The 13,033-nt window shown below is 40.0% G+C and overlaps 1 protein-coding gene across 13 annotated transcripts in view; it reads left to right on the forward strand.

The window, feature by feature from the left end:
• Positions 1 to 13,033, forward strand: part of dysf (dysferlin, limb girdle muscular dystrophy 2B (autosomal recessive)) — an 84,423-nt gene that overhangs the window by 52,460 nt on the left and 18,930 nt on the right. For 7 of the 13 annotated variants that reach the window (XM_032499363.1, XM_032499367.1, XM_032499371.1 and 4 more), the window contains one exon: positions 6,713 to 6,811. In XM_032499363.1, coding sequence (XP_032355254.1) covers positions 6,713 to 6,811 — 99 coding nt within the window. Of the gene's footprint in view, positions 1 to 3,689; positions 3,702 to 6,712; positions 6,812 to 13,033 lie in introns of all 13 variants that reach the window. The other 6 variants (XM_032499361.1, XM_032499366.1, XM_032499362.1 and 3 more) reach the window with 1 other exon arrangement.

Genomic DNA, 13,033 nt, shown 5'->3' on the forward strand with positions numbered 1-13,033 from the left:
CCCTTTGAGATATTTGAGATCTAACGTTGCTCAGATGGAACATTGTGTGTCACGTTTCATCGGCGACATCCAGGCTTGATGATACTATTTGTCATGGATCCAATCAGCCTCCATCTTTTCCTGTGTTTTTCCTTCCTTAAGGTAGTTAGTTGCATCTGTGTTTCCATCAGTGATATGTATTATATAAGTATGTGCCCCTTCAATAATTGTTGTTTTGCTGCATCCCTCCTCTCCTATTAATTGTCATCAACACTGTCCCAGTTCATTGCCAAGAAACAATCCTATTTTAGTTTTCCTTTTGTCTCATAAATCCTTCCTGGGGGCTTTAGAACCAGACAAACTAACTGGAGTTGCTTCATGCCAGGTGACTCTCTGGCTTTTTTAAGGGTTTATGAAACGCAGTCATGACCTTATAGTGACCTAATGTCATCCAAATGTGTCCGTGTACTTCTGGATGCCATGGGTGTATTGCTTTTATAAGTCCACCAGCCAGACTATTCTTCAAAATTAACCAACCATAAATGTCAAGCAAAAACAGACGTTTCTGGTGTGGTATTCGTTATGTCCGTCTGTCTGATAATCATTTGGGGATTTGCAAGTTAAAAGACTTAAATCTTGGCAAAAAATGCTATCATTGATATTTTAATACAAATGACCGTGATATCAGAAAGTTATTCCTTGTAGTGATGAGCCCACAAAGTCATCTGACTCTGCAGTGCCCTGATTTTTTTTTTTTTACTTTTACCGTTATTATATAGTAATACACCAGCTGAACTGTTGGCGGTTGAGTTGCACTGTGGGTAATGTAGGCACCAGGTTTGGATAGAGAAAAAGGATGTGATACAATATCTCTGGTTATGCTTCATTTATGTGCATTAGCGCTTGAAAACGAACATAGAACATGCTCTGAATGAATGGTGAACTGAACTTGAGCTGTTCACTCTCTTTTTTTCGAAGAGGATTTGTGGCAACCGGCATGCCGATTCTGTCGATATGTTTCCCCCTACCTAAATCTGAAACAAACTCTAAGCCACTGGAAACATCAGTCAACGAATGTGAAACAACAATATAAGCAGAAGCATCTGACCAGTCTCGGAGCAGCTTATTAAAAAAAACTGAAAGAAATTCACGTAAACTAGTTCATTTTTTGTAAACGTAGTTAAAAGTTCACAGTTATGAACGTGAAGTTCATTTCATCACGTGTGAACTGAGCTTTGAGCTAGCAGTTAGGTGTGAACTTGCACAACACTGGATTTTGACACTTTTTACAACCTTGATATAACGTTTTTTGTCATTCTTGAGTGTCAGAGTGTGATAGCTGTGCAATGCTAGTGCAAAATTCTTTAAGAATAGACTGAGGGGCCCATAGTCTAGATCTCTATGAGCATTGTTTCAACAGCAGTTTAATTCATATTGAAAATATTTCAGAACCTGCATCACATTTGAAATACAGTCTTAATGCTTTGAAAACCAAAAAAAACACATAAAAACACCTAAACATGGTCCCTTTCACCCAAGTTTAGCCCAGTACTAACCAACATGTGTTCCGTTATTTTTTAAACGGCAAATCACCAGTTGCTCACAAGAAAGAAATCATCAACTACCTGTTTTGGGGAAGCCGCAGGAAGCGTGATTGGTGGATATCCTCTTGGTCAAATTAATCATCATTTTTATCATTTTTATTTAGTTTTTTAAGTAAACTGCTCCTTATTGGGTCCCAATTTAGTAAACATTCTGTGATTCAATGGTAGCTATTATGGCTAATGCTACTTCTTTAGCGTATGCCAAAGTAGCCAGAAATCTGGTATGCATCATTTCCTGCACGCCAGAAGAATTTTCAAACAAAAGGGATGCCGGGCAGCATGTAGTGGAGAACAGCAAATGGAAAAGTTTTGTGGAACCGGTTAAAGATGGAGTCACTACTGTGTAATGTCAAGCAGAGATAGCAAAATAGACATTGATTTATGTGAAAACGCCACCGATTTTTTGCTTGAGGTTTGGTGCTCTGCCTTGAAACCACAGCGCATGCAATGACAAACACACACAAACAGTTCTGCTAAGACATTTATCCCTTTCTTTCCACATTCTTCACATTGTCCAGTTGATTTTGGAGAATCAGATCTATGACCCCCCCCCCCCTCCCCCTCAGCCTCTGTGCTCACTAAGTTCTTGGCAGTGCCAGTCTTGGTTTGGTCAGCCGGGCTTTCCCTACAGGGCGTAATGATAGACTGCAAACCACACTGACACCCTGAACACACCGCTGCATGCGTGTGTGTGTGTGTGTGTTTGATCTCCTGAGTGTACACTAAATAGCCTTCGCAGTCTAGAGCGCTCCCCCGGCAGCCTTAATCTGTCTGAATCAGGAGTCGCAGACTTGAGTGAACACACCTTGACACACACTGGTGGGCACACACACATCATTTCTGGCGCCCCCTTCTATGCTTGGCACCGGCTGCACACAGAGGGCAGATTAACACACACCAGACACTTCACGCCTCAGACACTGTGTGTGTGTGTGTGTGTGTGTGTGTGTGTGTGTGTGTGTGTGTGTGTGTTAAACTCCACGTGCTGCCCTTTTCCATGCCATGCTGCCACTTTGGAAAAATGAGGAACTCCATAGTTTTCCCCCATTTGGGGTGTGTGTGAGTGAGTGTGTGTGTGTGTATGTGTGTGTGTGTGTGTGGGAAGAAATAGAAAGGGGATTCCACACAAACCCAGTGCCATAAGAGCACTTTTGTTCTACATTTATGCCTACACACACTAAAACACACAAAGGAAAAAGTGGTGCATGCGTCATGAGTGTGTTTTAAGCTTGAGTGTTCCTCAGAGGGTTAAAGGGCGGCGACGGGTTGAGCTGAAATGTGTGTGTGTGTGTGTGTGTGTGTTGTGTTGTGTGTGTGTGTGTGTGTGTGTGTGTGTGTGTGTGTGTGTGTGTGGTGTGTGTGTGTGTGAAGGGGTAAGGGCTAGTATTTTGATCTGTCCCTTTGGTATTCTTCATCTTTGTAGTCGTTGTTTCTTTGTTGCGTCAGGGCCAACAAGCTGCCATCAAAACACACTCACACACACTCACAGACAGTTTTTATTTCTGTGAGAAAATACTCAAAAATGAATGTTTAAATAGGCCACTCGACGTTGCCAATGTGAACAGGCTTTTGGTAGATTTGATGGATGAGGCAACCTCATACTTGAGAAAATAAAAGGTCTTGATAAAAACACATAACAGGGTTTTCATTCAAAGATGTTATATATTCCTCCCAAAAAATCATATTGTATAAATCAAAATAAGTCGTATCCAAACCACAGAAAGCCATCAGTCAACATTTCAAAAACAAAGATATTTTATTCTCCAAAACAGAACGACATTGTGAGCGCTGAGTATTACTCATAGCTGTAAGTAATAGTAAGACTTTAACTGCTTCTACTTTCATGCCAGCAGTCATTTCGTAACAGAACGATTTCTTTTCTTAAATGGTGTACAGTATATATTTCATTTTTGGAATGAAACCCCTTAATGTGTAATGAGTATAAGTATTATGAAATGTGTTTGAAAGCCTACTTAAAATGTGTTTAACCCAGTTAGTTTAGCATGTGGTTATCAGCGTTTGTGCGTCTGCATTGATTGAGTGTGCAGTGTGTGATGAAATGTAATGTGTGTCTGACCTGTCTCTCACTGTTAATGCCACCACAAGATGTTGCAGTGGGTAAGTTTGGGAGCAATTTTATTTAATCATAAGTCACATGATGCAGCAGTGCAAAGTGCATCTTTCCATAATCAAACGCCTTTTAATTTGCAAAATTTTTTGCAATAATTATAAGTTCTCACACATTGTGTTGAGGATACTGTCTGTACATGATGAGTGCGATGTCACATCTCTTCTACAACAAAGTACGTCTGCGTGGGCCGTACATTCATAGCGATGATGTCACTTCCTGTTCAGTCTCTATTCTTCTAGCTTCTGTAACTCCATGCAACCTGTTATTCAGCATTTCATTCATTGGTCTTTCTGAAAAAAAAAAAAAAAATTAAGCCTGTTGCCGCGTGAAAATGTGAATGGATTTGAAAGGAGATTTTCTTTCTTGTGTACCTTTGGCTCTCTGTAAGGTTCTCTGTAACTACAGAGTTGTGGGTGGTTATAAAAGCTTTAGACTTGAGAAAATCCAAAATGACTTGTGACTTCCCTTAGATGCAGCCTAATGAGTAAGATTATGTTGAAATTGTCATTGGATTTTGGACTTTGGTCTTGTCTCTGGATTTCATATCTGAGACTCATTGTGATTCATATTCCCAATCCTAAGGACAGAAGGAAAGCAAACATCAAAGCCACAGTCCCCAGACAAGCTGAAGTCAGTGCTTTCTGTCATGGCTGTCGACCGCAAACAGCATGTACCCAGAGACAATATAATTGCAAAAATCTGACAACATGCAGACAAAATAGCTTAATTTGAACACACTTTGTATCCTGTCTGCCCCGGTGTATTAAAGATATAACAAGTGGAACAGACAATAAGTTTGTGTGCGCAGAATATTTCTTTGTAACAGTGATGGAAGGGATGCTTTTCATTTATACATAAACTGAAAATGTTTCTTCTGATGTCCATGCTGGGTTTGTCTGCTCTATGCCAGCTCCCTTTCTGGTGTTGCCCGTTTCCATTGCCTCAGAACGCCCATATACCATGACCTTAATGCGACAGAGCCACTAGAGGCAATTTTTACTTGTGTTGACGTGACTTGGCTAACTCGGCGTTGCCATGCGATCATTGGAAAAAATCATGAAAAGCGCAGTGAAAAGTGCACTGCAAAAAATATAATTAAAGAAAGGCAAACAGCACTCGCCGCAGGGCGTTTCATGTGTTTGAAAGGTCAAAGGCCATTACGGGAGTTAAGATGTCAGGCAAAGTCATTTAGTTCAATACAGTCGCCACGAACGTTTTGGTCAGAGAGGACATGAACTTTGACCTTATTTTTTTTGTTGTGAAAATAAAGAACTAAAGAACAGACTAAAAAACTAACTAACTGTTTCTGTTACTTAATCAAAGTAATGTAACTTGTTACATTTAATTACTTTTCATGTACTTTTTTAAATTTGGAATGACATCTTGAGAGATAACTTAACTGTTAGATGGGTGGCACTGCAAATTCAAACCGGAGAACCAATCGAAATCTCCGAATAGCATCAAACTTTACTCAACAGCTGTGGTTAGCAGAAGAAGACGTGCTCATGAAACGCATGAAAAGCAACAGAATTAATATCATTCAACACATAGCTTAGCTTTTTACAGAAAAGAGTCAGATGTGACCCCCTATTCAGTGGCGCCGGCAGCCATAATCCCGTACACAATGTGCGTCTATTGTTTTTCTGTGAGACATGCAGCACATCTAACGATAACGATGCCTAAATGCGCAAAGGAGCAGCAGCTAACAGCAGCACTGTTCTGATCTGTTCACAGTCCTAATTTTCTAAATAAGTATACCTAGGGCTGGGCAATATATTGATATAATGTCGATACTGTGATATGAGATTAGATACAGTGTAGCCGATTACAATATTTTGTCAATGCTTAACCAAATACCTCGATATTGATATTGCGGCGATATTCTGGGGATGACAAATGGTGCCTTACAAAAATATCTTCACACTTACATTTTAGATAAATAATCATCAGTAATGTGGACATAATGTCTAAGTGGGGAAAAGGCAAATAATAGAAAAGTTACAACAGTCTGGTAAGTTCAGAAAAGTGCATCGCTTTACTGTAATGCAGCCTATAAAACCAGTAAAAGACAACACTTATGCCATATCCCATTATTACAATATCCAAAATCTAAGATGATATCTAGTCTCATATCACAATATTGATATATTGCCCAGCACTAGGTATACTTATTGAGAAAATTAGAACTGTGAACAGAGCAGAACAGAGCTGCTGTTAAGCATATTGTGATATCTGATTTTCTTCCTATCGCCCCTTAATGAGGCTTATTGCATTTTTGATCATATTCAGGAAATTGTGTTTACATGGCACACAGAGAAATGATATTATTCATATCTCCGTACAGGCTCGCTGACAGGTGTCTGCTCTGAACGCATCCACCTCTCTCTGTCTCTCACTCTCTCTCTCTCTCTGTCTCACTGTCTCTCTTTCTCTCTGTCTCTCTCTCTCTCTCTCTCTCCCTCTTGTGCACTCTCTTACAAAATGCTTCAGTAAAATATTTTCTTGATCTGGTCATTATGATATGTTAAAAGTACACTAGTAGCACACTCTCACACACATCAAATATTATGAGAACAGCTGATTTCTGGCGCAGTAAACCGCTTCGGCAGGTGGGCGTTTTTTGTGCGTACTATGAGTTAGAATCCTGCCAGCGCCACTGCCTCTATTGAATCATGGACATTTTTATAGGTAACTGGGATTTGATTACACATTTTTTGCAGGTAACTATAACGGATTACAGTAACCTTTCATATTGTATATATTGTAATTAAATTCTTTAACGTTAAATTACATTAACTTAATCCACAACCCTGGATTTATGTCACAGTTGACGCCCTGATTTTTTGGGATTTAAAGTGTCTTATAAAACATTACATTATATTTAGATGGTATTTCCATCTAAATCTTTCAATGCTTTTGCTGAACTCCGTTTAGATTCAGCACCTAGTTTACATTGTCAATCTGACAACCTTTGACCTTTCCAATGTGTGACCAACAGGAAGAGGAGTTCATGGACTGGTGGAGTAAGTTCTACGCCTCGACCGGAGAGAAAAACAAGTACGGGACGTACCTGGAGAGAGGCTTCGACAAGCTGGAGGTAAAACTGAAAGGAGGGCCTGAAATAAAAGCTTCATTTAAACATCTCGTGATGCTTCCTGTTATTGATGCACTTCTAAGGTACAGCAATGTTTCCATCTTGGGATATTAAAACATGTCATTTATTTAGTAATTTGTGTAGTTTATGGCACAAAAACATCTCTTCATATTGATTGTTGTAGTACTGCAGGGTTATCACTACATTTCCTGTGCATTGTCTGATTAATGTGTTAACACCATTACTATTACTAGATGGAAAGCTTCCTGCTTCAGTTTGAAATTTGTTACTGCGAATATAAGCTTTACATATTAGCTGTACATTATTATTACTCGATTCCATCTGGTCTTGGTAATGACTTGGTCTGGGTTCAGGCGGTCTTGACTACAACACTGGTATTTACTTCTTTTTGATTTACCTTGATCTGAATACTTCTTCATGTTTGCGAAACCAGTCTATATTGTTAAGTGATTGATAAGTACTAAAACCACAATTATTTTGACAGAGCATGCTGTCATTATTTTGGGGATTTAATAATGTTCTTATTATTTGTCTAGGGTAAGAATAATGAGAAGCGTCAAACTAAAAATTCTCGTTGCTTTAATATGTTTTGGTTTGTCTGTCTATGTCCACTTCGCTGGAGCAATGTACTGACTTGTAAACTTCTGAATATGGAGAATATGGGTCTGTAAAAGAAACATTGACAGAGAATAAAGAATGAGGATAAAGAAAACATGAAGTACAAGAAATAAAAGATGGAGAGCGACAGAGGAAAACATGAAGAAGATGGAGACAGTGCAGCCCTTTGTTCCATTTTTCTTAGAATGTTTCGCTCCAAACTTCACCATTTAAATCACATCTTTGCCCTCCGTGAGGCCCGTCCCTCCATCCTCTCTTCTCATGCCCTGTCCTCGCAGCCCCGGCACCGCGACATTTTCCGAACAACTCCAATGACTCATCCGTCTTGAATTCTCTTTGGGAGCGCAGCATTGGGACGGATTCAGGGGAAAAGCCTTTTCTCCGATGTAGGCACGTCTGAAACGAGGAGATCGCGTCAACGTCTGTCTTTGGTCTCGTTTCTTTCAGAGTCTGCCACGGTTCACCCGCCGTCCCCGGAGCCCGTCCGCCATCGCCCACGCTCTGTTCAACCCTTATCCCGATTCTCTCGGCCCTACACGCCGACCTTTTCTTCCACCGGGACGCAAAGCACACGTCAGTCTTCTCGTCTGAGGCCCAAACAAATGACTAATCACGTCAGAATTTGGCCTTTTTTTATTGCCTTTAAATGAGACCTAACCTCTCCCTTGAAAGCCATTTCACAACACAAGCAGCTTTAACTCTGTCCTTTCTATTTATTATACTATATGTTCTTTCTCTTCCTCCATAGCGCGATTGTTTGGCTTCGCAGCTATAAAATAAGGTCTTATGCATTTATCCTTACATACATGTGTTCCAAAGAGCTTGAAAGTCATGTTTTGGTGACGCATATGTTTTTACATATTGGTGTGGGGAAGATAAATAGCCAAGATATTGATCAATATCATGCAAATGTATAATGCCTCTAAATAGCAGGAATGTTTCAGATAGGCCATACCGTACATGCTCATGTTTGTCTTTTTCTTCATCTGAAAACATGAAAAAATTTGGCTAAAAACTAAATGGCCCAATAGAGAACAGTAACAGCTCTCCCAATAGTCATTGACCCTTGAAAGGCTCTTTCCATTTTTTTTTAAGTGGGTGTACTTTTTACATTCAGGAAGCCTATTAAATGGTTTCACCCCTACCGATGGAAACACATCTAAGTCGCCACATTTCAAAAACTTTGCTCAAAATTCACTTGACAGTTGGATGGAAACATGACCAATGAGCCGCTGGTTCCACCGTCGTTTTACCTCTCCTCACTCCCCCCCTCCCACCTACTCTGTGTCAACGCCTCCTTTTAAAATGACTCCCTACCTCCTTTGCTCGCTTCCAGTCTCCTGATCTGTTCTTTCCTTTGACAACTCGTTCAGTCAGATCTGCTTCTGTCTCAGGGAAGTGAGCCACTGTTTCCAACCTTACCCACCTCCTTTACCTTCCTCTCACCCCGTGCTGCCACCTACGTCTCTTCTCCCCCCTCCGTTCCCTCCGCCCCGCGACAGTCTCTGGGTCGCTACTGTCAGCTGAGACACACTTTCCAGCCTCGCTTTGACCCGAGGTAAACTCTCTCGTCTTAAAATCCTCACCTTTCCTCTGAGCCTCAGGTCTTCTGTCGCCTCCTTCTCGACGCCTTTCTGTTAATGTATTCCATCTCCCACGGCCCCTGCAGAAGCTTTGCAGTTGCATCATCAACTAAATGCTCTCGTCTGGCGTCACCATGGAGGTCCGCTAGAAAATGAGTGATGGTAATGGCTAAATCTATCAAAACCAATTAGGCAAATGAGAGATCCCTGAAAAAAAACAACTTATGATTCATCCAGCACAGGTGATATATTTTTCCTATTGCTATTACATAAAGTAGACTTAATTCCAAATGATTAACTCTTATCAACTTGAAATGTTACTTTTTGAGTAAGTAAACTATATGCAGTTACTTCATTGTACTTTTGATTTTGGTCAAAGTAGATTCAGCTCATTATAACAGAAGTTTTCTGTCTTTTTGCTGAAATCAAATTATAAATTTTCTCCTTTGGACCCAAAATAATCTACATTTCAGTGTCTATTAGGGCTGTAACGATATGCAATATGAAACCAAAAGCGCAACACTCAGATCCATGAACTCAAAATCGTGAACCACCTGTTCCATCTCCCAGAGTTATCCTTCCCATCCAGATCACAAGATCATATCGCAAGTCTCGTTTTAAGCTCCTCTTTTTTCTGCTTGTAGAGAGCTACGTGACACACGAAACTATTGATGAGGACCAGCGAGTTAAATTGGCCGTCCGAGAGTAGGCCTATACCAGGCAGACACAGCTGACAACCTGCAGGTGGAGACAGGCTTGGACATACACGCTGCAGGCCGCTGTGGACTTGTGTTTGTGTTCGACAATGAACAGAACATCAACACCGGCACAAGACTACAGCTGTCCACGGACACGGGGTGTGGGAAGTGAGTCTGAGCCTCCTGGGGACCTGAGACTCCGTTTCCTGTGCTTTCTTTTGGAAGAATGGCTGCCAAAAACGCACCTTACCAGCTAAATAATTAGCCTGAGGTAAACGCTAGCCATCAGTAAACAGAAGGTAGTGGCTGGTGTGTGCGCCAGTGTTCATGCGTTTGTGTGTCGGCCCGCCCCAGCATTTGGCGAGTGTTAGTTTCGGCCCCTGCACCGTACTCTGAAACAGTAGCCATTTAATTTTCTTTGTAAATATATATGAGAACTTGATTGAAGAAGAATTTTAAACATCATCTCCACAATGGAGTATATTTCTGGTTTTTTTTTCTACAGTATTTTGTTACTTAGAAAAGAGAAGTAATTATAGCTCTGGCTATTTATTAGTTTAACTTAGGCATGTTGTTAATAATTTGCGTATTTAATATTGTTCTTTGGTGTTCAGTTTATACAGAGGATATCTACATTGCAGTGTGTATATGTATATACTATACTATATATTATTTATGGTATGTATGCCGAATTGCCTATTAGCAGTTCTTGTTTGCAGTGTACCTAGCATGCACAGACAACAATTACTAGATTACTTAAAAAAAAAATTCCAGGAATTCTAAGTGGATCTATTGGCATATAATTGTGATGGACATCGCAAATAGTAAATCCTACGAAAGTATACGTGCACATTGAATCTAAAAATCTGCGTATAATATATATATTTTTTTAGATTTGACTGACTTATTGGTTTGAGTGGCGTCTGGAAGTACCTTAATAGCCTCTATGAGCTGTTTGTCACAGCTGTTGCTGTTGCTGCAACTGCTGTCAAAAATGACCCAGACATAACTTTTAGAATAAATACATTTTTATATATACTCAGATTAAAAACAAAACTGTGTTTTCTGAATTGAGTTGAGGAACAAGAGCTCGAGACCTCCACCGGTATACCTCACCTGAAACCCAATTGTCTTTTTCCTTCTCAAGTTCACCTCATTTCTTCATTTGGCCTTCTTTGTAGTGTTCCTTTCAATCTCCTGTCTCTACCTTCAGTAAAGTCTTTGTCCTGGGCTCACCCTTCTCCTTCCACACTCTCACCCCCTTCTCACCTCACTTCTTCTTTCCCACCTCAATCTCCTCCTCAATCTCCTCCTCCTCCTCCTCTCGGTCCCTCCTTGGTGACAGTGGAATGGGTTTGTTTTTCTTCTGTCACAAAGACGCTGCTGTTCCCATCCTTGTTATGACTTGGTTTACCTCTCGCCTTCACTTTTCACCTCCTCCTCCCTGCCTTTACTTTCTCCCCTGGTACTGGGTACGGTGCAGGAGGATTGGGATTTGTTGTATTTCAGTGAGCCAGTGTTTCCAGACTTTGTCTTTCATTTGCATCATCCCAGATTTCTTCAAGGCTTTCTCACCTCTTAATCCCCTCAACTTCAGCTTCACCTTTACGCTAGCGGTGGGAATCTTTACTGTGGTCCCACTATTCCTTGTCGTTATAATAATCCTGATTCACTATCCTGATTCACTATCACGATAAATCACGATAAATCACCTCCTCCATATGTAGAGAGTATATATACTCTAAAATAAAGGGGAAAAGCCCCAAAAATAAGTTAATTGCTGTCTTCACTAAAAGGCAAATTTCTCCATCCTGACAAAATTACTACCGCCATCAAATAAATGTGTGATTTTTAGATTTTTAGAGCACTTCCCACTTCCCACTGCAAAGTGTAAAGTTCATTTTAGGAGTCAGTACACGAGAAATATAAAAACTGAGACATAACATAACTCCCTGTATTTGCCATTTTTACACTTATGTTTTTGCCAACTTTAAACAAAGGCAACACAGAGGTTACTTAGAAAAAAGAGGAGGAAGGAGAGAGGAATGAAGGGTAAAGACGGTATTAGATTTGGGTGGAGAAGGGGTGAAAGAGTTGGAAAAGTAGGGTGAGGATGGAGAGGGAGGAACAGGAGAGTGATGAGGGGGGATGATGTAAATGAAAGAAAGGTCTGGAAACAGCGGATCATTTCACTACTTGAGCACCAAACCCAGTATCAGGGGATAGGGGAGACGAGGAGAGAGGGGAGAGGGTTTAGACACACAAGGGGTTGTAGAGTTGATAAATCATACATACATGCATCCTTTATTGAAAGTCAACATAATATTTCTTTAATCATAAATATGTTACACTAGATGATGGAAGATGAAAGAAAGGCCAGTTTCCCTGGTTGTACACTGTAAAAAGTGCTTAGTTGTATCAACTTAAAAAAAAGACCTAGTTGATCTAGTTGCACATGAATTATTTTGAGTTTTAACAACTCTTTCTAGGTTGTTCTGAAATAACAATAATAGTTGAGGGTACAAAAATAATTTGTCCTTCTAACTAAGTCCCAAGATATTAATTACTGTAACAAGTTTTCCTAACAACAATGTTACGTTTTTTCAACTAATTCCAATGTTTTTATAACAACTAATACCAGCTGGCTACTTGCAATTCTTATAGTGAGAGCAACGCAACGTTTCAAGTCCCTTAGACAAAAAACATTTTTTTCATGAAAGAACATATTGCTGACAAAAAAAAGAAAAATCTTTTTTACAGTGTTCACACCTTTCAAAAACATTCAAATTGGACACCATACAAACAAATGACAGTTTAATATTCTGCAAAATTTTAATTTTGAATTTAGGTAAAAATAACGATTCATCTCTCGTGGAAATTCAAGCTGCTAACATAAGTACACAGTCAATTCAAAAAGTAAATTAGTACTTTGTAACTTCTAATCAGGCTGCTACACCAGCTCGCAATCGCTTCCTGTCACCAGCTAAGAGTCTGTCACTCACTCTTTTTAGCAGAACAACTCTAGCTCAGAAATATTCTTTCTTGCATGCTCGACATGTTTGAGATCCCTCCACAGATTCTTTAATGCTAATCACATCTGAAGAATGTGGCGGCCATTCCAAAACGGTAATCCTTCTTCCCTGGAGGTATGCTACTTCATGGTTGAGTTGGAGGTGTTCTTTGGTTGATTGTCTAGCTGAAATACCTAATCTTCAGTTTCTGGACTGACCTTCCAAACATCAGCCTCTAAAATGTATTTATAGTTGTTGGAATTCATTCTTTCTTCCACACGCGCAATGTTTTAG

Source organism: Etheostoma spectabile, chromosome 19 (genome assembly GCF_008692095.1).
Source record: "Etheostoma spectabile isolate EspeVRDwgs_2016 chromosome 19, UIUC_Espe_1.0, whole genome shotgun sequence".
Classification (NCBI taxonomy): Eukaryota; Metazoa; Chordata; class Actinopteri; order Perciformes; family Percidae; genus Etheostoma; species Etheostoma spectabile.